General features: G+C 39.6%; 1 protein-coding gene across 3 annotated transcripts in view; it reads left to right on the forward strand.

Moving 5' to 3' along the window:
* LOC120553234 (protein bicaudal D homolog 1-like) overlaps window positions 1-26,175 on the forward strand; it is a 109,662-nt gene that overhangs the window by 53,165 nt on the left and 30,322 nt on the right. The window contains exons 3-6 of one of the 3 annotated variants that reach the window (XM_039791439.1): window positions 10,705-10,917; window positions 11,215-11,370; window positions 21,523-21,827; window positions 23,619-23,793. In XM_039791439.1, the coding sequence (XP_039647373.1) occupies window positions 10,705-10,917; window positions 11,215-11,370; window positions 21,523-21,827; window positions 23,619-23,793 (849 nt within the window). Of the gene's footprint in view, window positions 1-10,704; window positions 10,918-11,177; window positions 11,371-21,522; window positions 21,828-23,618; window positions 23,794-26,175 lie in introns of those variants that run through there. The other 2 variants (XM_039791441.1, XM_039791440.1) reach the window with 2 other exon arrangements.

Here is a 26,175-nt window from a genome sequence, read left to right on the forward strand (position 1 = left end):
CAGGTTTAATTGGTGTTAAATAGTAACAAAGCAAAGCAAAATCATAGGTTTTTAAGGTGGAAGCAGCTAAGCCTTTTCCCATATAATACCTAGCGAATTCCAGATAAGAATGTAGGGGATTTGTAATTAGTGGAGAGCTAACTCTTGAAGATAGGGAAGTATAACTGGTACAGGGCTGGCTTCGGCTCCGGAAAGTCTGAAAATGAAAGCGGGAAAGAGCATCAGCCAAAAAGTTATAATGGCCAGGGACGTGACGGGCAGTGATAATGAAATTGTGAACGACCGCTGCCCAAGTGATGCTTCTCATGAAAGGCATGATGTTTTTGCAGGAAGAATACCCTCTATTGATTATGCTGACAACTGCTTGATTGTCGCAGAGAACTGTGATGCGGCATATTAAAATACAGTACAGGCCAAAAGTTTGGACACACCTTCTCATTCAATGTGTTTCTTTATTTTCATGACTATTAGGCCTGTCACGATAACAAATTTTGCTGGACGATAAATTGTCCCAGAAATTATTGCGATAAACGATAATATTGTCATCGAGAGACCATTTGCATCTAATATAATGATAATGTCCAAATAATAGGCCTAATACTAATAATACTACTACTACTACTACTACTACTACTACTACTACTACTACTACTACAGGTACACCTTTTCAAAGATCAATACACTTTTATTTCTAAAGAATATTTAACACTGGAACTGGAAGACATTTTAAATATCCACAATATGTCTTTGATCTCCTTTGGTATGTCGTCTTTCACGCTGATGTAGGCACGACGCTGAAGTTGGCATCCGATTCGCAGCTTCCGATTCGGCTGTTAAGTGGAAATTTAAGGGAAACTTAAAACTGTCCGATTCAGCAGGGAAACACGATTTACATTGCTGATCCTCCGTTTTTTTAACCTATTACTGTATTGAATGAGTGTTAGTCATTACGATAAATTATTAATTATCTCTAAAACACACTTTTAGATTCCTGAAAGCTTTATTGTCTTTATGAGAACACAATAAAAGTAGGTTTCACCGTTTTTTTTCATATGTAGACCACATTGGACCAGGTCTAGATCCAAAACCGCAATACCTAGACTTGTCAAACCTGCACTAAATTATCCCAGAGAGCCTAAGGAGTCTTAAAAACACAGTTTGAGATTTGTGAAAGCTTCATTCTATTTGTGAAAATGCAATAAAGGGAGATTATACTGTTTTTTTTACACATAGACCACATTGGACCAGGTCCAGATCCAAAACCGCAATACCTAGACTTGTCAAACCTGGACTAAATTATCCCAGAGAGCCTAAGGAGTCTTAAAAACACAGTTTGAGATTTGTGAAAGCTTCATTCTATTTGTGAAAATGCAATAAAAGGGAGATTATACTGTTTTTTTTACACATAGACCACATTGGAGCAGGTCTAGATCCAAAACCGCAATACCTAGACTTGTCAAACCTGGACTAAATTATCCCAGAGAGCCTAAGGAGTCTTAAAAACACAGTTTGAGATTTGTGAAAGCTTCATTCTATTTGTGAAAATGCAATAAAGGGAGATTATACTGTTTTTTTTTACACATAGACCACATTGGACCAGGTCCAGATCCAAAACCCGCAATACCTAGACTTGTCAAACCTGGACTAAATTTATCCCAGATATCCTAAGGAGTCTTAAAAACACAGTTTGAGATTTGTGAAAGCTTCATTCTATTTGTGAAAATGCAATAAAGGGAGATTATACTGTTTTTTTACACATAGACCACATTGGACCAGGTCCAGATCCAAAACCGCATAACCTAGACTTGTCAAACCTGGACTAAATTATCCCAGAGAGCCTAAGGAGTCTTAAAAACACAGTTTGAGATTTCGAAAGCTTCATTCTATTTGTGAAAATGCAATAAAAGGGAGATTATACTGTTTTTTTTTACACATAGACACATACAGGACCAGTCTAGACCAATACGCCTAGACTTGTCAAACCTGGGCTAAAATATCCCAGAGAGCCTAAGGAGTCTTTAAAACACACAGTTGTTTGAGATTTGTGAAAGCTTCATTCTATTTGTGAAAATGCAAAAAGGGAGATTATACTGGGTTTTTTACACATAGACCACATTGGACCAGGTCCAGATCCAAAACCGCAATACCTAGACTTGTCAAACCTGGACTAAATTATCCCAGAGAGTCTAAGGGGTTTAAAACCACAGTTTGAGATTTGTGAAAGCTTCATTCTATTTGTGAAAATGCAATGAAGGGAGATTATACGTTTTTTTACACATAGACCACATTGGACCAGGTCCAGATCCAAAACCGCAATACCTAGACTTGTCAAACCTGGACTAAATTATCCCAGAGAGTCTAAGGAGTCTTAAAAACACAGTTTGAGATTTGTGAAAGCTTCATTCTATTTGTGAAAATGCTACAAGGGAGATTATTCTTTTTTTTTACACATAGACCACATTGGACCAGGTCCAGATCCAAAACCCCAATACCTAGACTTGTCAAACCTGGACTAAATTATCCCAGAGAGCCTAAGGAGTCTTAAAAACACAGTTTGAGATTTGGAAAGCTTCATTCTATTTGTGAAAATGCAATAAAAGGGAGATTATACTGTTTTTTTACACATAGACCACATTGGACCAGGTCTAGATCCAAAACCGCAATACCTAGACTTGTCAAACCTGGACTAAATTATCCCAGAGAGCCTAGAAGTGTTAAAAACACAGTTTGAGATTTGTGAAAGCTTCATTCTATTTGTGAAAATGCAAAAAAGAAAAAAATTATACTGTTTTTTTTTTTACATAGACCACATTGAAGCAGGTCCAGATCCAAAACCGCAATACCTAGACTTGTCAAACCTGGACTAAATTATCCCAGAGAGCCTAAGGAGTCTTAAAAACACAGTTTGAGATTTGGGAAAGCTTTATTCTATTTGTGAAAATGCAATAAAGGGAGATTATACTTTTTTGCATATGTAGACCACATCGGACCAGGTCTAGATCCAAAACTGCAATACCTAGACTTGTCAAACCTGGACTAAATTATCCCAGAGAGCCTAATGAGTCTTACAAACACAGTTTGAGATTTGTGAAAGCTTCATTCTATTTGTGAAAATGCAATAAAGGGAGATTATACTGTTTTTTTTACATAAGACCACATTGGACCAGGTCCAGATCCAAAACCGCCAACCACTTGTCAAAACTGGACAAGAATTATTCCAGAGAGGCTAACGAGTCTTAAATACATTTTTCAGATTAGTAATGCTTTTATAGCAGGTCTGCTGTTGCTAGTTGACATTCAACGTATAAGTCCACGTCTCCATGTCATTTCTTATCTCCATGAGCAGGTCTTCCTTCTCACTTCAAAAGAAAAGTAGAAACAGTTATTTTTACCTTTTGGAAAACAATCAAAATATCTTCAAAGATTTGCCAATGGTTTAATTTACTCTTCAAATCCTTCTCCTTCAACATAATTGTTGTTCTCTCACCTTTCCTCCATCTGGCCCTGTTCAACCTCTCTTACTGCTTCTGCCAATGTCCTTTCCTCACCTTAGCCAAAGCTTGCACTGTGGCCTGTGTTAGAGGCAACATCATTTGTACATAGTGTATTTGTTTTCATTTTATCTATAAATGAAGACATTTTTATTACAAAGCTTTTGTCAGTTCTTATTCACAGTTATGAAATCTTGTTTGATTCTCACATCTGCCGCCATTTCAGACCCTGCCCTTCAACTTCTGCCCACCAGGTGTCCATTGTGTTCCTACTTTGCCAGTCACCTCACAACTGCCTGCACTCATGATCTTCATTGTCCTCGTAGCATTGCTAACATTTTGTTTTGACTAAATCTGCCTGCCTGCAAATCATGCCTGTCTTAACATTTTGCCTGTTTTTCTCTTTTTGTGTCTGTGTTATGCCTGCCGACAAAGTAATCTCTGTGATGAATATTTGGGCTTTTTGAGTCTGTTAATCTGTCAAAGTTCAGAGCCTATACACAGACAAACCACATCTACACAGTTATATATCAGAGGAGGCTGGTCCACTGTACTTATGTGTTATACTCTATACTGCTTATATTGTTTTAAGTGCAGAACTAGCAGACAGATTCTAATTGTGCATTTATATTTATATATATATATATATATATATATATATATATATATATATATATATATATATATATATATATATATATATACATACATACATACATACATACATACATACATACATACATACATACATACATACATACAGTACAGGCCAAAAGTTTGGACACACCTTCTCATTCAATGTGTTTCTTTATTGTCATGACTATTTACATTGTAGATTCTCAATGAAGGCATCAAAACTATTAATGAACACATATGGAATTATGTACTTAACAAAAAGTGTGAAATAACTGAAAACATGTCTTATATTTTAGATTCTTCAAAGTAGCCACCCTTTGCTTTTTTGATAACTCTGCAAACCCTTGGTGTTCTCTCAATGAGCTTCATGAGGTAGTCACCTGAAATGGTTTTACCTTCACAGGTGTGCTTTGTCAGGGTTTATTGTAGTGGATTTTTCCCCTTATTAATAAAAAGCAAAGGGTGGCTACTTTGAAGAATCTAAAATATATACGCATGTTTTCAGTTATTTCACACCTTTTTGTTAAGTACATAATCCCATATGTGTTCATTAATAGTTTTGATGCCTCTCATTGAGAATCTACAATGTAAATAGTCATGAAAATAAAGAAACACATTGAATGAGAAGGTGTGTCCAAACTTTGGCCTGTAATTGTGTATGTATATATATATATATATATATATATATATTATATATATATATATATATATATATATATATATATATAAATGCACAATTAGAATCTGTCTGCTAGTTCTGCACTTAAAACAATATAAGCAGTATAGAGTATAACACATAAGTACAGTGGACCAGCCTCCTCTGATATATAACTGTGTAGATGTGGTTTGTCTGTGTATAGGCTCTGAACTTTGACAGATTAACAGACTCAAAAAGCCCAAATATTCATCACAGAGTACTTGGTCGGCAGGCATAACACAGACACAAAAAAGAGAAAAACAGGCAAAATGTTAAGACAGGCATGATTTGCAGGCAGGCAGATTTAGTCAAAACAAAATGTTAGCAATGCTACGAGGACAATGAAGATCATGAGTGCAGGCAGTTGTGAGGTGACTGGCAAAGTAGGAACACAATGGACACCTGGTGGGCAGAAGTTGAAGGGCAGGGTCTGAAATGGCGGCAGATGTGAGAATCAAACAAGATTTCATAACTGTGAATAAGAACTGACAAAAAGCTTTGTAATAAAAATGTCTTCATTTATAGATAAAATGAAAACCAATCACACTATGTCTAAATGATGTTGCCTCTAACACAGGCCACAGTGCAAGCTTTGGCTAAGGTGAGGAAAATGACATTGGCAGAAGCAGTAAGAGAGGTTGAACAGGGCCAGATGGAGGAAAGGTGAGAGAACAACAATTATGTTGAAGGAGAAGGATTTGAAGAGTAAATTAAACCATTGGCAAATCTTTGAAGATATTTTGATTGTTTTCCAAAAGGTAAAAATAACTGTTTCTACTTTTCTTTTGAAGTGAGAAGGAAGACCTGCTCATGGAGATAAGAAATGACATGGAGAGACGTGGACTTATACGTTGAATGTCAACTAGCAACAGCAGACCTGCTATAAAAGCATTACTAATCTGAAAAATGTATTTAAGACTCGTTAGCCTCTCTGGAATAATTCTTGTCCAGTTTTGACAAGTGGTTGGCGGTTTTGGATCTGGACCGGGTCCAATGTGGTCTATGTGTAAAAAAAACAGTATAATCTCCCTTTATTGCATTTTCACAAATAGAATGAAGCTTTCACAAATCTCAAACTGTGTTTGTAAGACTCCTTAGGCTCTCTGGGATAATTTAGTCCAGGTTTGACAAGTCTAGGTATTGCAGTTTTGGATCTAGACCTGGTCCGATGTGGTCTACATATGCAAAAAACAGTATAATCTCCCTTTATTGCATTTTCACAAATAGAATAAAGCTTTCCCAAATCTCAAACTGTGTTTTTAAGACTCCTTAGGCTCTCTGGGATAATTTAGTCCAGGTTTGACAAGTCTAGGTATTGCGGTTTTGGATCTGGACCTGGTCCAATGTGGTCTATGTGTAAAAAAAACAGTATAATCTCCCTTTATTGCATTTTCACAAATAGAATGAAGCTTTCACAAATCTCAAACTGTGTTTGTAAGACTCCTTAGGCTCTCTGGGATAATTTAGTCCAGGTTTGACAAGTCTAGGTATTGCAGTTTTGGATCTAGACCTGGTCCGATGTGGTCTACATATGCAAAAAACAGTATAATCTCCCTTTATTGCATTTTCACAAATAGAATAAAGCTTTCCCAAATCTCAAACTGTGTTTTTAAGACTCCTTAGGCTCTCTGGGATAATTTAGTCCAGGTTTGACAAGTCTAGGTATTGCGGTTTTGGATCTGGACCTGGTCCAATGTGGTCTATGTGTAAAAAAAAAAAACAGTATAATCTCCCTTTTTTGCATTTTCACAAATAGAATGAAGCTTTCACAAATCTCAAACTGTGTTTGTAAGACTCCTTAGGCTCTCTGGGATAATTTAGTCCAGGTTTGACAAGTCTAGGTATTGCGGTTTTGGATCTAGACCTGGTCCAATGTGGTCTATGTGTAAAAAAAACAGTATAATCTCCCTTTTATTGCATTTTCACAAATAGAATGAAGCTTTCACAAATCTCAAACTGTGTTTTTAAGACTCCTTAGACTCTCTGGGATAATTTAGTCCAGGTTTGACAAGTCTAGGTATTGCGGTTTTGGATCTGGACCTGGTCCAATGTGGTCTATGTGTAAAAAACCCAGTATAATCTCCCTTTTTTGCATTTTCACAAATAGAATGAAGCTTTCACAAATCTCAAACTGTGTTTTTAAGACTCCTTAGGCTCTCTGGGATAATTGAGTCCAGGTTTGACAAGTCTAGGTATTGCGGTTTTGGATCTGGACCTGGTCTAATGTGGTCTATGTGTAAAAAAAACAGTATAATCTCCATTATTGCATTTTCACAAATAGAATGAGCTCAAAACTCAAACTGTGTTTTTAAGACTCCTTAGGCTCTCTGGGAAATTTAGTCCAGTTTGACAAGCAGGTATGGGTTTGGACTGGACCTGGTCCAATGTGGTCTATGTGTAAAAAACAGTATAATCTCCAATTATTGCATTTTTAAAAAAGGGGAGCTTTCACAAATCTCAAACTGTGTTTTTAAGACTCCTTAGGCTCTCTGGGATAATTTAGTCCAGGTTTGACAAGTCTAGGTATTGCGGTTTTGGATCTGGACCTGGTCCAATGTGGTCTATGTGTAAAAAAACAGTATAATCTCCCTTTATTGCATTTTCACAAATAGAATGAAGCTTTCACAAATCTCAAACTGTGTTTTTAAGACTCCTTACGCTCTCTGGGATAATTTAGTCCAGGTTTGACAAGTCTAGGTATTGCGGTTTTGGATCTGGACCTGGTCCAATGTGGTCTATGTGTAAAAAAAACAGTATAATCTCCCTTTATTGCATTTTCACAAATAGAATGAAGCTTTCACAAATCTCAAACTGTGTTTTTAAGACTCCTTAGGCCCTCTGGGATAATTTAGTCCAGGTTTGACAAGTCTAGGTATTGCAGTTTTGGATCTAGACCTGGTCCGATGTGGTCTACATATGCAAAAAACAGTATAATCTCCTTTTATTGCATTTTCACAAATAGAATGAAGCTTTCACAAATCTCAAACTGTGTTTTTAAGACTCCTTAGGCTCTCTGGGATAATTTAGTCCAGGTTTGACAAGTCTAGGTATTGCGGTTTTGGATCTGGACCTGGTCCAATGTGGTCTATGTGTAAAAAAAACAGTATAATCTCCCTTTATTGCATTTTCACAAATAGAATGAAGCTTTCACAAATCTCAAACTGTGTTTTTAAGACTCCTTAGACTCTCTGGGATAATTTAGTCCAGGTTTGACAAGTCTAGGTATTGCGGTTTTGGATCTAGACCTGGTCCAATGTGGTCTACATATGAAAAAAAACGGTGAAACCTACTTTTGTGTTCTCATAAAGACAAAGCTTTCACAAATCTAAAAGTGTGTTTTAGAGATAATTTATAATTTATCGTAATGACTAACACTCATTCAATACAGTAATAGGTTAAAAAAACGGAAGATCAGCAATGTAAATCGTGTTTCCCTGCTGAATCGGACAGTTTTAAGTTTCCCTTAAATTTCCCCTTAACAGCCGAATCGGAAGCTGCGAATCGGATGCCAACTTCAGCGTCGTGATGTAGGCTACAGTTGTGGAATTGCCGTTTGTGACACGTAAGTTCTCAGACTAGAGACTCTGTACTACATTTTACAATTATTTAACACTAAATATTACATTTAAATAATATATAATAAAAAAATAAAATCTAAATGTATGGCTAGCTGCCACGTGGCGAGTAAATGTACCAAAATAGTTCTGTTTTTCAGCCTTCATTTTGGCGAAGGTGCGGCTTCTACTCCTCTGCAGGTCGGAGCCTTGCGGGGGCCGCCACACGACACACACACACACACACACACACACACACACACACACACACACACACACACACACACACACACTTTTCACACTCCGTGTCCGCGGACAGCTGTAGGCTTGTACCGTTAATGTTCGGTGCATTGTCGGACACATGGAGCCACTTTCCTGAAACCGCTTGCGAGACTGAAGAGTCCACAGCGGCGTGTATGTCCGAGCCCGTCTCCACAGTCTCCACCTGCAGGTTGTCAGCTGTGTGGTTTGGAATGAAAGGGAGAAAACGGTGGATAACGCTCATATACTTTCTTTTTTTGACGGCGCCTTAACTGCAAAGTGCTGCAGGAAACCCTGCTCCAACTCTCTCGCTCTCTCCGCCTGGAGTAGCCTACCGCCCACACAAAGACCATGGCCTGACAAGAGGGTTCACTCCTCGTTACGCTAAGGAACCGAGAGTGGTCCTCCAGTCTCTTTGGTAGAGAGAGAGAGGGAGAAACGAGGAAAATAAACAAGCATGCAAACGGAAATTATCGCGGCCGGAAAAATTATCGAGCTCATTTTTTCTTATCATGCGATAACTCGATTTATTGACTATCGCGACAGGCCTAATGACTATTTACATTGTAGATTCTCACTGAAGGCATCAAAACTATGAATGAACACATGGAATTATGTACTTAACAAAAAAGTGTAAAATAACTGAAAACATGTCTTATATTTTAGATTCTTCAAAGTAGCCACCCTTTGCTTTTTTTGATAACTCTGCAAACCCTTGGTGTTCTCTCAATGAGCTTCATGAGGTAGTCACCTGAAATGGTTTTCACTTCACAGGTGTGCTTTGTCAGGGTTCATTAGTGGAATTTTTTCCCTTATTAATAAAAAAGCAAGGGTGGCTACTTTGAGGAATCTAAAATATAACACGTTTTCAGTTATTTCACACTTTTTTGTTAAGTACATAATTCCATATGTGTTCATTCATAGTTTTGATGCCTTCAGTGAGAATCTACAATGTAAATAGTCATGAAACAAAAAGGAAACGCATTGAATGAGAAGGTGTGTCCAAACTTTTGACCTGTACTGTATATACTATGTATACTGTAAGCGTGTTCCAGTTCTTCATATAAGCCATATGAGTTGGTTGCTTTGTCTTTGTCTTGTGCATCATCCAGACAAGTGTTATTATTAATTATTATTGGTAATTAATTTTTGTTTAATTGATTATTTCAGTTATTGATACAGTACCAAATTTAAGCTCCACATATACAGAGTTGCTTAATAGTTTGTTGGTTGGTTGGAGTTACGGTTTCTTATGATGGGCATATCATTTCTGACCATTCAGAGACCAGTGACTAACAGATATGTTAAACCACTCATCTCCTAATCTAGCCTGACAAGCCAGACCCACATCAAGATGTAGGGTCTGGGCACTCACCATTGTCAGAGCTCAATCCGAGGGGCGGGATAAACTGTTGTCTTTCATATTCCCTCTGCACGCAATAGGATAGCGCTACAACCAGGCAGAGCAACGAAGAAGGTAGCGAAGCTAGTTGATAGATTAAACTTTTGTTGTATCCGGTCGGCAAAACTCCGAACACATCTTCCTTTTTTAAGAATGACTTCAGTCTCCAAGTCTTCCAGAAGACCGCTGTTCCCAGCAGCAGCAGCCGTAAGCCCGCCCACTGACTCTATACACTATGTGATTGGCCTGACCAGAGTTAGGTTTTTCCAGCTCACAAGTCAACGGAGCGTGCCTAGACCCCCCTGGCTGATTGAATGACCCGAATAATGCTGAGGTGAAATATTAGATTTGATGAGGACTAGCTTCAGATGATGGCTAAACCAGGATTTTGACAGTGGGAAATTCCCAGGAGTAAGAAACAATAGTGCGAGGGAGTCAGTATGAGGTCTTAGTAATAAGTAATTCATCATGGATTTGAAAGGGCAGAAGAGAGTATCCGTGCGAGCAACGATGATGGAGCAGGCGCCTCCACACTTAGAATGCTTAAGTTTTAAACCATAAGTAAATAAAACCATAAATTTTGCTGCCGCTAGGGTGCGTCTAGATTTCTAGGCTACTCCTAATCATGTCCATGACATATTTTCCTCTCCTGCCATGTTCCAGGCATTTGGCCATGCCTACTCCACCCAGCGTAAGGTGGCAGAAGATGGGGAGACCAATGAGGAGACGCTGCTGCAGGAGTCTGCCACCAAGGAAGCCTACTACATGGGCCGCCTCCTGGAGCTCCAGTCAGCTCTGAAGCACAGTCGGACAACCGCTTCCAACGCTCAGGCCGACAATGAACACCTGAGCACACTTCTGCAGGAGCTGAGGGAGGTACAGTACAGCGCTTAGGGTTTGGGATATCAAATATTTCAAGGGCCAGCTGGGTTGTCCTTTAAAGCAGGATACATGAATGTACAGCAGGTTTGAAATTTAGACTTTCAAAAGAACAGGCCAACATTTTGTGAAATATGATTTTGTGACATTGTCTTTCTATCGTCACTCTCTTTTAACAATTCTGTCATGTAAAACCCTTTGAACTTACTTTAATGCTGATTCCAGTAATTATCTTGGGTTATCTGTGTCATAAACAGCATGCAGCTCCAGCTCTGTTTCCCTGAACTGTCTCAGCAGAGTAATGAGATGTTGGAGCTGCAGCGCAGCCGGATGCGAGAGGAGATCAGGGAGTACAAGTTTCGAGAGTCGCGGCTGCTTCAGGACTATACTGAGCTGGAGGAGGAGAACATCTCTCTGCAGAAGCTGGTGTCAACACTCAAACAGAATCAGGTACAGATGATTCAAACATACACATTACGGTCATAATCTCAGGTCAAATAAATGGCTCCAGTTCAAAGTGCCTCTTTTCAGTACAGAGGCTGGCAAACCAAGCCTGTTCTACTGCGTCCTTGGTTCTGGAACGATAATAAGTCTAAGCTCAAACTTGACACCCTTATCTCTTTAAAGGTGCAATATGTAATACAGACAGCTAGTGTTTAAAATAGTTACTGCAGTACAAATTCAAAATACTGGAGCGAGTTGTCTTCCCTGCCCCCTCCTCCCCAGACTCGAAGTTCTCGGAGGTTGCCAGGCTGAGTTGAACAGGTACAAAGGACCAAGCTTCTTGGGGTTATAGTAGATAGTAAATTATCCTGGTCTCAACAAATTCATGGAGTGGTGAAAAAAATGGGTAGAGGTCTCTCAGTTATAAGGAGATGTTCAAATTTTCTCAATAAAAAGGTAATGGGAAACGTCATTAAAACGATTGTCCTATCCCATTTGGACTACTGTTCAGGGGTTTGGTCAGGTGCTGCCATATCAACTATAAAGAAATTGCAAATTGCTCAGAATAAGGCTGCATGCTGTTTACTGAGGTGCCCACTCAGATCAAGCGTTGATGCAATGCATGGCTGTTTATCTATGGCGTTATATATGTGTCACATTCCTGAGCGAGTAATTGTATGTTTTGAGCGCAGAGAACTATATTTTGCAAGCACATTACATTACATTTTGAACAGAAATTAACACTCGCAAAAAATAATTTAGTTTGAGTAAACAAAAACCTATTTCGGGCACAATAAATGTATTTGCATGTCTTTCTCTGCTCGCAGGTAAAAGCTGCTGCGCTCTGGTCCTGTCTCCCTCGCTCTCAACCTCTTCTCTCTGCGCGCTCAACTCTAGACACGCTCGCTCAGATTTTCACAGCGTTACAAGTGTGCCACAAAACCAACCAATCGCAGAATCAAAAGGTCAATTCTGATTGGCTGTTGGTCTCCAATTAGATCGCAAGTAGCAGGAAAGACATATCTACAGGGAAACAGTCTTTGACACAACACCTGCAGTGATTCCCCAGCAAGGGGTATCTCTGCTGTAGCTAGTGGGTACTCATGCGCGGGGGGGGGCAGGGGGAGCACTAAAATAAACTAATATTTTTTCAGGGCTCTGCCTCTCACCTGAGACCATTGTCGACGCATATGCAAAAAACAATAATTTGTTGCACTAGTCGGGACATCTTACCGTGCCAACGTTACAATAAAGGTTGCCTAAATGCCATGTATATAAATTAGCTGTCAGCTTACTAATTGAATGCGCGTTTTGTGTAGATTTGGACTTTGATACGTTTTATTCCACTTTGTTTAAACGGCGAAGTTCACCTCGTTCACCTGTTTGGAGCTGACTGGTGAATGTGACGCGCGTATAGGCCTTGCTGGATACACCGGGACTCTGTTTGTGAATCTACTGATCGCTGTGGATGACTTGTTTTCATGTCATTGGATTACGGCAAAATACAGATCTTTTTTCTTAATGTGTCTTAACGTTTTATGGTGCGATTGCGCGGTTTCTGCGTTTGGAGAGGCATCTCAACAGACTGGAGGTCCAACACTGATTGTTCACTGTTAACCTACATGTTAGTTGAATTTAAGTGTCGGGGCATTCTGCCACCGTCTGTCTATTGTGCTCCAACACAGCCGTGCCGGGCGTCAGTTTGGTTTGAAATGTGCTGGGGACAGAGAAGCATTCGAGGTACATTTCCAGAAGTGCTGAGTACAATGACGCATACGTTTTTTCTCTTTCGCAGGTCAGGTTTAATGTACGTAAACAATGACCAATGATTACCATATTTCTCTCTAATATTGCTCCTCATAACCACGGAAAACTGTCAAAAAAAGAACCCAAAGTCCAATTATTATGGGCGTTATCTGACATTTAAGCGTTTCCGCTTCACATTTTCAGCAGGGCAGCGGAGCAGCTGTTGGTTGACTCCCAACGGTTCTCATGGGCTTTATAAGTCCTAACATGAAAAAGCTTAACGTGGTTTAATATACTTAAACAACGATCAATCATCACCACATTTCTGGTTAGATTTTTTGACAGTTTTCAGTGGTTATGAGGAGCAATATGAGCGAAATTTGGTAATCATTGTTTAGGTACAAGCTTTTTCCTTGCCATAGCCTGTCAAGTTCTTTTGACAGGCATAAGTGTTCATTTCAAGATATGGCCATGATAAATTTGGTGATCGTTGTTGAGGTACATTAAACCACGTTAAGCTTTTTCACGTTAAGCAGAACAGACAGCGTTGTGAACAGAGAAGCGTGCAGCCTGCGCAGCAGCAGAGCGGCTGTCTGTACCTGCCCTGTGGGGACAGAGATTGTTGTGGATTTTTTGCATCTGTCGCTCAAGAATTATATGTGTTATGGACTTCTTTTTTTAACTAAATTGAGCTCGAGGTTTTAAATTGTTACAATGTAAATTCGAATCTGCTTAAAAAAATAAACATATGTTTATTTAGCATGTTTGTTTTGTCCATATGTGATCGTGCTGTGTTCCCCAGGTCTCAGTTGCTACAATGAGTTTTTTTTTTTTTTTTGCCCCCTGGCTCGAATGTCAAACTCCGCCTATGTGGGTACTTGGAAAGATTGTGGAGCAGCTTAACTAATTAAAATAATTTAATTAAGATTGATTTAAAACAATATATCAGCTGAAACAGCTCAACACATATGTTTAAACATATAGCGAAGTAATCAATGGTAGAAATAAAAAGCTAAAAGTGGCCTACTGACGTAGCTAACAGTTTAAATGATTAGTTAAAAGTAATGTATGACTTTTGAAACATTAACCACACTTCAAGTAAAAGGCCAAGCTAGTAGAATTTCTGACCAAACCAACCTAAATGTCTATAGTTCAATTGCATGAAAATGTAAGAATATTCACTTTAATAGGATAGTGTGAACATATGGGGAATTGACGGGGTGGGTATGTGAGTTAATATGACAGGGATGTGGGGGAACCTCAGACCAGAAGGGTTGGAAAGCACTGATCCACAGTATTTTATATTATTGACCGACCGGTATATTACAGACATGCCTTAATAGTTGTGTTAATCACAACACCGTTGTTTGAATTACATATCTCCGTGTGTGACTAACATCATCCTTCATAAGAAATCTAACATTAGCTAGCCCAGCATGGATACAGTCTATGCATCCAACATATTCATCTGAACAAACCTAAAATGTCACAATACAGCCACTTAAAAGAAATTTGTAATACTGGTTACATCGATGTGGTGTTTTATTAACCTTAATTCTTTAAGGTTGGTTCAATTGACTTGCAAAGTAGCTATCCGTTGCTAACGTTAGCTAGCTAGCATATTTATGTCAAAAAGCAGTAGCTAAAGAACGTTACTGCCAAGATATGATTTCATTTTAAGACAGATGACAACACTTGACGAGTCTTATAACACCTCTCTGGTCTCTCGTGAAATCATATCTTGGCAGTAGTTAGCTAACGTTTCTGCTTTTTGAGATAAATTAGCGTTAGCAACGGATAGCTCATTCGCAAGCTAATATAGCAACATAATTCAGGTTAATAAAATACGGTAATGTAACCAAAGTATTAAAAACTACTTACATGTGGCTATAGTGTGACAGGCCTACTGCTGTTCAGTCTCGCATTGCGATACCAACTTAGCTAGTTACAGTGCTGCGAGGCCTGTTCAGATGACATGTCGGCTGCTGTGTGTGAGCTAGCTAGATTGCTTGTGAAGGATGAGTCAAACATAAGGAGATATGAGTCAAACAAAACAACGGCATTATAGTACACACAAATATTAAGACATTTCTGTGATATAGCTATGTCAATAATACAAAATACTGACCGAAATGTGTTTTAATCCAGTAACATTAGTCGAACAGCTCCACTGTAGACGATATTTGCCGTACCAACAAGTGTTGACTGAAAAAGACGGTTCCTCCTAGATTTTTGTTTCCTGATATTGCAATCTAATTGGAGACGAACAGCCAATCAGAACTGACCTTTTGATTCTGCGATTGGTTGGTTTTGTGGCACACTTGTAACGCTGTGAAAATCTGAGCGAGCGTGTCTAGAGTTGAGCGCGCAGAGAGAAGAGGTTGAGAGCGAGGGAGACAGGACCGGAGCGCAGCAGCTTTTACCTGCGAGCAGAGAAAGACATGCAAATACATTTATTGTGCCCGAAATAGGTTTTTGTTTACTCAAACTAAATTATTTTTTGCGAGTGTTAATTTCTGTTCAAAATGTAATGTAATGTGCTTGCAAAATATAGTTCTCTGCGCTCAAAACATACAATTACTCGCTCAGGAATGTGACACATATATAACGCCATATTTATCCTGGTTAAGTGTAAGGAACAGATTAACTGCCTCGTTGCTCAACTTTACCAGAAATATTTTAGTGACTAAACAGCCAAGGGTGTTGTATCAGCAACTTGGTCTCAGTTCTGATAAACATGACTACAGCACAAGGCATGCTACGGAGGGGGGTAAATTCACATTACCTAAATTAAGAACAGACAAAGGGAAAAACACTGTAATGTATAGAGGCATGATTAACTGCAATGCCTAGTCATGTCATTCAAGAAAATAGAAAACCTCAATTCAAAGTATTACTTAAAGAACATCTCCTAGCTGTATTGGATAATACTTAATGAATACCATTGAGGGTTCTCTGTGTGCATTTGCTTGGTCATATTATTAGTGAACAATGTTATAATCTCATCTCTACGGTTTGTGAATAATTTAAACTAGGTCCTGTGTTGTCCTGTGTTGTGTGTTGTGTTGAATGTTGTTATGTCTTGTTATTATTTTCGTTGTTTTTCTTTCAGTGATGTATTGAATGTTGTTTTTTGGTGGTTATTTTTAATGTAATGATGCACGTCAATGTATAGCTGCACAAGTTGTGTGTGGACTCCAGGAAGAATAGCTATGGCTACGGCCCCAGCTAATGGAGATCCCAATAAATCAAAATCAAATCAAATATTGACATCATCGTAGGAGCCCGTGCTCCCGCGGAGCTCTGTACCCAACTGACAGACACACTTTTTCAGCTTAGAATTACGGGAGGAACCACTAAAAATAACACTACCTGCCGTCCTCTCCACCCGACTGAACACACTTTATTGGCATAGAATTACGGCAATATTTAGCCAGGGTTTGTTACGTCTCTGGTCACACAACTGTAAGAAACATGGCCGGGTTTTTTAGGTTGAGTAGAATTTATCTCTGTTGATCCCGTTTGTTTGTTTGTTTGGCTGCTTTTATGGCTGTACTTACGTTCCAGCTGTAGTGTGCTGGGTTTACACAAACAGAAATTCCGTCACGGAACAGAAATTTCAAAAAGAGAATATACTGGCTTTAGCATTCTTGTCAGAAAATTATTAGAAGTATTTCAACTTAGCATGTTTTTTTAATATCTGATGACGCATTGGTATCATTTCTGGATTTATTACAGTAAATATATTACATATTGGACCCATTTAACCTTGGATTTTAGACTTACATTTTTTTTTTATATTTAGATTTTAAAGAAAAAGGGAAGGTCAGTGCTAGCTGCAGTTGCTTCAAGTGATTAACAAACACTTGAAATATTGCTGCCTTGTTAATGCACTGTATTATGTAATGTATTTTGTCGTGTTGCTATTGTGATCTGTTGTCCTGTTATGTGACCCTGTCTTGGCCAGGTCTTACTTGCAAAAGAGGTTTTAAATTCAATGTGACTTGCTACTTGGAAATGTGCGCACGTGGATTTGCCTCATATCCTGCCCTCTCCACACGCCTAGATTCAACCATAAATGCTCAAAGCAAAGCCCCTAATGAATGTTGATGCATAAAAATGGGCCTGACGATCAATGGTTCTTCCATTCACATAGTCCTTTAACAGTGCCAGTGCATCCATCAGTATTTATCCATCAGTGGTATCCTCCACTATGAGCTATAATTTGAAAATATCATTTTGATTGGTGAACACAATATTTATTTATGTTTTGTTATGGTGAACTTGGCCTGCATTGTGATTAGGACTCATGAGGATAGGGAGTGTAATGATTGTGCGAGAGCTATCACTGGCTTTATTTTCAGACTGCTAACTTACTCAATCCATACTGTATGTGCAGGTGGTGAAGATGTGCCGGGTAAGGTGACTCGAGAATGCAGAGTGTGTGGCAGCTACCGCAGTGTCTCCAGTGTGCTCATTGCGCTGACAGCATAGTTGTGTTCACTGCAGCATTTTTACACACAAAAACTATATGAAAACTGGGTGCCTGGAGAGCTCACCTGGTAGAGCGGGCACTCATATATAGAGGTTTACCCCTTGATGTAGCGCCCGTGGGTTCGACTCCGACCTGCAGTCCTTTGCTGCATGACATTTCCCCTTTCAAGTCTAAGCTGTCCTATACAAATAAAGGCCTTAAATGTCCAAAAATAATAATTAAAAAAAAACTATATGAAAACTAAAATTGTACTTGGTGATAAATGCATGCACAGTATTAGAAGATATTATGTAGTGACGCTCTGTTCCGCAATTCTATCAATGCATCTTTTTTCTTAATCTTTCGAGAATTAAATACTGTAATGTCATAAATTAATCTTTTATGTGTTTAACGTTTCATTTTACTCCATTTGGTATGACTTTGCTTTACGCTCCTGACCGTGGAGTGTGTGGGAACTCTCTGGTGCCGAAAGACAGAAAAAAAAAACTGAATGGAAATTGAACTCCACAGAAATTTATTGAAATCACAAAGCGAACAACAATGAATAAGACTTTTGGCTTTTAAAAAATAGTTCTTTGTCTTGGCAATAAGGGGAAACAAAAATATACAATGTAACTAACACAAAAAAAAAACTAGATTAGATTAGACTTATTCCCAAATAAGTCTATACGCTTTTATCCAAAAAGTTAGTTGTGCCATCTCCAATACACCTCCTACAATACTATCCAAATGCGCCTACGATCGCGTGGCACAACACTAGCTTTAAGTGATGTGGCGATATTGAACATTACATAACTTGATTTATGGATTCATAATTATGGATTTATTGTAATAAAGCCACTGTAGTTCCAAGATGGATTACATAGTTTCTGGAAGGCCTACGATCGCAAAAAAGACCTTGTTCAAACGGCGCATCCATCTGCTTCATAAAAGAAAGTAAGTCTCTACACTGTATTGATCAGTAGGCTGCTGCGAATGACATGCTTTACTGCAAGCCATGAAGCCCTGTAGCTGCAAACAGCAGCCATTTAGTTTAGTCAGGCCTGGAATTTTATCAAGCATGAGAAGTTTGGGGCATATTGGACAATGTACATTTGAGTTATAACAACTTCCTGTTTCATGCAAAAATGCGCAAAATGGCCACCACACTATCTGACTTCCTGTTGCCAGTAGGTGGCGCCATGACTATGAGTCAATACTGGCATGAAGATGTCCTCATCATGCATGAGAAATCTGTGGCAAATTGGACAATATATATTCAAGTTACAACAACTTCCTGTTTCATGATGTAATATCGAAATTCGCTGTGCCAACACAGCCACGCCATTCAATGAAAAGTCACACTCTTCACTAGGGATGCACCGAATATTCGGCCACCGAAAATTTTCGGCCGAAAATGGCCCAAAAGGGCATTTTCGGTTTTCGGCCGAAATACCTTTATCACCGAAACAATACGGCCGAAAATGTTGTGATGACGCAAACAGAAAACGCGACCTGCACGTGTGTCAGTACCCGATCCGTTCCACCTGCAAAGCGTCTCCTAAGCAAAGAGGTTGAGACGGACCACGGAGTGAAAACAATGAAAAGTACGCTCTTAGAGTCTGTCAGCACACGTTTCACTGAGATCTGTTCGGATCCTCTGCACTTCATCGCGACTGTACTTGATCCGCGTTATAAAGACCATTACTTGGATGCGGAAATAAAGCAGGGCGCACGAGAAATGATCCAGGCCGCGATGGATGCGGAGAACCCGCGTGGAGACGGAGACGGAGCGGCGCCCAGCGCAGGAGATCAGAGCGCAGAAACAAAGACTGGTCTCTCTGCACCAGATGAGGGGCATGCACCCTCGTTGTCTGATATGTTCAGTGAAATCCTGCAAGAAAGTGCCTCAATTAATAATAATAATAATAATAATAATAATAATAATAATAATAACAATAGGTAAGCTATTCTGTTCTTAGGCTACTGTATACTGTATGTGACTATCAGATTGTAGCCATATTTCTGCTAGATATTTTTTTAATTAAACTTTAATATTAATTTATACAATTGCAATGCCTTGATTTTAGTAAAGTTAGTACACAGTCATAGCCATAAATGCAATGGTACTAATAATTGGCTTAATTTCTTTCGGTGTTTCGGTTTTCGGTCTTGGTTTCCTCTTTTTTCGGTTTTTGGTTTCGGCCAAGAATTTTCATTTCGGTGCATCACTACTCTTCACCATAAAGCATCATCAAGGTCACAAGGCTTTCCTGACCTCATTTAAGGTGCATCAGGTTAACCAGCTTGAAGAAGCACATCAAAGTAAAGTCACTTTGTAACTTCCTGTTGCTACTAGGTGGTGCTCCGACTATAACTCAATATTGGCATGTACATGTAGATGTCTTCAGGTTGAGACTCTTATCAAACGTGAAGTTTGGGGCAGATTGGAAAATGTACAGGCTAATTAACAACCACTTCCTGTTTTGTGGCGTAACATCGAAATTTGACACCTTCCCACGTCGTGCAACAAAGACACAAGCTTTGCAGTTTCACTTTTCCAGGTCTTTAGATTGTACTGAACAATTTTGAAGTCAATCAGGTTAAATCTGTGGGAGAGGTAGGTTAAAGTAAAGGAAATGGCAAAAACATAAACGAATGGCACAGTAAATTCAATATGGCTGACTTATGTGGGGTTTCGCAGATGGCTCCAAGAGTTTTTTTTGTAAGTCTAGAGGTGATACATGTGCCTACCAATTCTAAAACATCTAGGTATAACTTATTGTGAGTGCTACTTCATTGAAGTTTTGTATGGGGCCACGGCCATGGCAACACTGTTCCATGAAAACACAAAAGCTTTGCAATTTGACATCGTAAAAGTCTTGACATGTTTCTGACCCAATTTGAGAAGGACTTGTTGAAACCTCTAGGAAGAGTTTCAAAAGGTTCCATACCTGTAAAGGGCCTAAAATAGCGTGTTGTCACATGACCTATGACATCATCGTCAGAGCTATCGACTATTCCTTCACTTTTTAGAGTCACATTAGTTGGAGGATTATCCCAACCAAATATGAAACAAATCCGATAAACCCTCTAGGATAAGTTTGAAACCAAACTGCTGTATAGTCTCGCAATGCTAACAGGTTTTGATGTGTGCGCCAACTGTAATGAGTTTTCGAGTATATCAAGGGTGTCATATGCGTTCAAATGCTAAAAGTAATTTGGGAGCGCTATAGAGCCGACCTGCCACGGCTAAGCCCAATTGCAAAAAACAATCAAAATAATTACTAGTTTGAACATGGGTGCAAAAGTTTGTGAGTTTTTGGGCATCAAACATACTGTATGTTCATAAAATTAAAATGAATGCACAAAGTCCAGGATGGCTGATTTCCTGGCAAGTGAAATAAAACCAAAAAAAAGTATATGTTCCTAAAACTGAAAGCAATGATCTCACCAAATCTCGTCAACTCTGTGCCAAAACTGTCATGCGTTGGGGGGGCGCTATGGAGCCCGCTGGCCAATCACTGCACCATAGCATAAAATAATAACTTTGCAATTTTACCAGGTCTGAAGTCCCTCAAAAATGATATTGTGCAGCAGAAAAATAAAAATATTTTTTACAAAAAAAAAATAGGTTCCTCACACTTTCCGTGCAAGGGATCGTTGGGCCCCTGGCTCCACGTGCTTGAGCCCTAATAAAAATCTTTACAAAAATAATAAGCACTTTCAATACCATAATAATGAGGATATTAATAATAATAATTATAATAGGGGATTTGTCCCCAATAAACATAGCCATTATAATAGGGCCTTCCGCGACCGACGATGTCGGGGCTCGGACCCTAATTAGGAACTTCATATCCGTGATAGAGGACATTGGCTAGGCAATCTCTTGATTTCAACACATTAATCTATCTGTTGCTCCACTCCTGTTTTAGGTGGAGTATGAAGGTCTGAAGCATGAGATTAAGGTCCTAGAGGAGGAGACAGAGCTCCTCAACAGCCAGTTACAAGATGCACTGCGTTTAAAGGACATCTCAGACGCCCAGCTGGAGGAGGCGCTGGAGTCATTGAAGAGTGAGCGTGAGCAGAAAAACCACCTGCGCAGGGAACTGGTCCACCACCTCAGCATGTGTGATGTGGCCTACACTGGTAGTGCCCACCTGACATTTACCTCAGCCCCACCCAGTGGCACCGCAACCCCAACAACTCTGCTCTCCCCAAATGCAGATGAACCAATGAGGTGGATATTGCACACACGAAAGTCATGTGGAGGAAAATGTAATGTTGACATGTTAGCGATCACAAGAGTGTCACTTGCAAATAGTCAACCCTGTCTCCTACAAACAGATTATATCTTTATATATCATATATAAAAATGAAGTAGTACCTGATGCATCCAACTATGTCAACAGTAATCAGGTTCTAGTGTATACACCTGTTTAACAGTTTGTGTAAAACAAACTGTAACCAGTCAACAGTTCCCGTCCCATCTTTCCCTCACATAAAAGATAAGTCTGGCACTTTGGAGGTAACTGCAGAGCGGCAGGAACCACTTTTTTTAAAACCTTTTGCTTTATTGAAAACGCTCTTGCATAAAGGCAGTTGTCAGGTTTCTCTGGTGGCACCGTCAAACCAGCTTTAGTGTTTTCTACTGGTCTAATAATGTTGGAAGTAGAGTGTGCTTGGGACTGTTTTTACAATTACTGCCTGCTCCCGCAGTGTGTGTGTTTTGCTCCAGCCCGTTCCCGCATTTTGTGTTTTGTCCCGCCCGCAGCGCAAACATTAGATTGATTGACTGTCTGATTGATTGACTGTGATTGATTTAGTGTGTTTTCCCCTCCCGCAGGGAGACTAGTTATTGTCCTGTGTAATAGGCTAATAAAGATATGCATACCTGTCGGTAATAAGTAGCAAAATTACCTTCCAGTGCATAATTACATTCATACTATGCAATAGTTAGAATTATTCTAGATTAAAGGCAACATTACATAGTATTAATTTATTTACTTAACTTATTTTAGAATGTGTTGTTGGCTGTCGGTTGTTTTCCTCGGGTTGTTTAATTTGGTTTTGTTTCCCTATCTGTTAACGCACTGTAACAGATTTCATGTTTGTCCCTGTTGATTGGATGATGGATCCCTCTGGTTGCCATAGGAGAAAGGGACGGGGAGCTCCGGCAAAGTGAGAGAGAGGAAGTAATAGAGTGTTAATAAAGCAACTGGCCCGTGTTCAACTGGATGCTCTGTGTGCGTTTCTGATTTTCTTATGAAACCTAGCTAGGCGAACCTATTACCTATTTATGTGCCGGTTACAGCACTGATCAGGAGCAGCACGCCTGAATCCCGGGACCCGCTGTCTATTTTTGGACTTCAAAGATTTGTGTTGGGTCACGCGGGACCCATGGGAACCCAATGCTAATGCAGTCCCCTAGTTGGAAGTTGTAAAACTACAAATAAAAACATACATGGCAAATTACTGGCATGTACTCATTCATAGTCCTCACATGAATATGTTGTTCACAGCAGCACTAAATAACATGTAGCCTAGGCTAGCCCAACACCAACAATGCATAGTTATAGTTAACACATATAGTTTTCTCATAATGATCCCATTAATATTACAATATGGTGTCAAAACGGTGTACACCTAACAAATATCTAAATAGAAGTAAAGATAAGTATCAAATTAACAATATACATACAGACGATGCCAGGAAAGATTAAAGCAGATGTAGTTTGTGGAGAAGTCCATCAGCATGTCAAGTCAATGTAATACACATACTTGCTGTTCTTTTTTAACATCCTGTCTCATGACACCTGGAACTTATTCCAGAATCCACCACTAGGTGGCAGAAAAAACACTTAATGTTACAGCTGAAACAGCACAGGTATAAATGTTTTAAGTGTTGGCCTGCGTTCTTGTACTCTACTTTATTGTGCTGTTTATAAATCTCTCTAATTTTCTATACTTGTGGGAAGCAAAGTGAATCTTCTGGATTTTAAAGATGTTGTACTCTACTCTGATCTGTCAGGTGTAACGGCCACCTCCAAGGTGGGACTGGAGCAGGGACGGCTGCAGAGTCGGTGCCCCGAGCTAATGGAGAGTGCCGAGGCCTGGGTTGGAAAGCTGAGGGGGCCGTGACATCGGACCTCTTCAACGAGATGAACCTGACAGAGATTCAGAAGCTTAAGCAGCAGCTGATGACGGTAAGTTTGCTCTCTGATCAACAATATACAAATCATTTACTTAAAGAAAGCCAGCATTAGGGACTTTGTTCAAAATGGGAGCACAAGCACAGTCGGAACAAACAACATACTAATGAGTCTCAGATCTTCATACAGGGAGTTCTAGAGCTGAAGGGCCCTGACTGTGAAAGCCCGGTCACCTTAGTTCTTGAGCCGGGGCATAGGAACTGCCAGCATTTACCAGCAGAGCCCTGCGCTCTGGCTCATAGGAGAGCAGCAAGACCAGGAAGTGCTTTAAACTTGATCCTTAAAATCATAATTTCAAAAACTCTGAAACTGACTGGTAACCACTGAAGAGTCAAGACGTGACCATATATGAGCATATTAGTGGTCTTCTGTATTCAAGATCTGCAATAGAGATTAGCTAATTTTAGAGATGCTCCTCAGATGGGAGCATCTTTAAATTGACTTTTGGAACTTGTTCGTCAAGAGAGGGGTTACTGTCCAGGACTCCATCCAGGTTTCTACCTGTCACTTTGATATTTGCCGACAAGGGGCCAAGACGCTTCTCCAGAGTGGGGATGGACTTTGGAGGACCAAATACAATTATTTCATTAATTTTCTTTTAACTGAAGAAGGTTTTGGGACATGCAACGCTTGATTTGAGAGGGACAAGACTGCAGCAGGAATCAGCTAGCCGTACTCTGTGCAAAGTTCAGAAATACATCTACAAACACCTAAAGCTCACTGGCAGGGACTTTATTTTTGGCGTCGTTGGACAAAAGTCCATAATGATCTTTCAGCATATTGTAATTCAAGTGGTCTGAGAGAAAACTAGACTTGTGCACCTCCTCTTGGCTCTGTATTCAGGCTTCAGAAAATCTAGACGTCACATGAGACTATAGTCAATTCAGAGAGAGAGAGAGAGCGTTCCTATTGGCTGTTCTGTGCATGCATTGCCAGTGCGACAAAGAGGGGAGAGCTGTATGAAGTGTTTTTTTTTTTGCTTTCTACCCAATTCAGTTTCAACACGAATCTCGTTAAACTCACAGATAAAATGTTCTAGAAGACGCTGACCTCTCCATCGCCTCTCCATGAGTGCCGCAAAATCTATGCTGAATTGTATGCTGAATATATCAGTTATATCAGTTCTGCTTTATGTGGTTGATGTTAGATAGTGATGTTATGTGGCTATGAGTCACTCATCAGGATGAGGGAATCCTTGCCAGTCTCCTACCGACTCTACTAACATCCTGCTAACCTCCTGTCAGCTCTGCTGGCCTGGGCTAGCTAGCCAGCTGGCTGGTCAAGTTTTCATATTCAAACAGAGTAAACACAGGAAAAGATGAAGAAGAGCTCAAGCTAGCAAGACCATCTCTGCGGCCATCTCATGACTACGAGTCCCTCATCAGGATCGGGAAATCAACTTACCAGTCTCCTGCTGACTAGCCTGGCTGGTCCCCCCAGCGGGAGCTGTGATGTCCTTTTGCCAAGGCTTGGCTGGATCCTGAAGTGCCTGCACCAGCAGCCAAATTCTGCTTTACAGGATGATGAATCATGCACAAGTTGAAGTAGCTGATGGGATTACATTTCACTTGAGTGGTACCTTGTAAGATTTTATGTGATTGATAGATAGTAGGGGTGTGCATCTTTCCCTTATAGGACAATCCGATACATATCTAGATACATGGGCTACGATACGGTTCAGGCACGATACATTTTAATATGGAACGATTCAGTGCGATTCGATTTGATGTTGAAACGATTTGGTGCGATACGATTCAATCTGAAAGAGTTAATATTTGTTTAATTTATACACATTAATTTCCCATTATAAATTAAAATAAGTCAATTCTATAAAAGAATCATTGCCTACCTTCAAATAAATATATATTTTGTAAAAGGGAACAAGGAATAGCAAAGCTTGGACATGCTAATAGTATACCCTGTAACTTCAATTTAATTAGTTAGCCACTCATAACCAAATCACATAAGCTCCATGTTAAATGAAACTGCCTCTTTACTGCTGTCATCTTAGAGAAAGTAACTCAGACACAGGTCCACGTTACACAGCCATTGTGAACACTCAAATAATAATCATTAGTATTATGTGGGTATTGTCACGGATGACCAAGAGACAGACTGGAGTAGTGAAGCAGATCTTTATTTGACAATGATCCAACAACGAGCAGGAAGCAACAGGCAGGAAATCTGGTAGCTGGGTAGGCAGGTTTCAGAGCAGCAGCAGACAACAGGATACAAAGTACAGGTAAGGCAAACTTGGAATGACTAGGCTTAACGTGAGTGGTCAAAGCGTCGTGTGGAAACGAGACTAGACCAGCAGTGTGCGTGGTTGTGCTGCTTATGTAGGTGGTGGCTGATTAGCTGCAGGTGGTGGACTGA

This window comes from Perca fluviatilis, chromosome 23 (assembly GCF_010015445.1).
Source record: "Perca fluviatilis chromosome 23, GENO_Pfluv_1.0, whole genome shotgun sequence".
Classification (NCBI taxonomy): domain Eukaryota; kingdom Metazoa; phylum Chordata; class Actinopteri; order Perciformes; family Percidae; genus Perca; species Perca fluviatilis.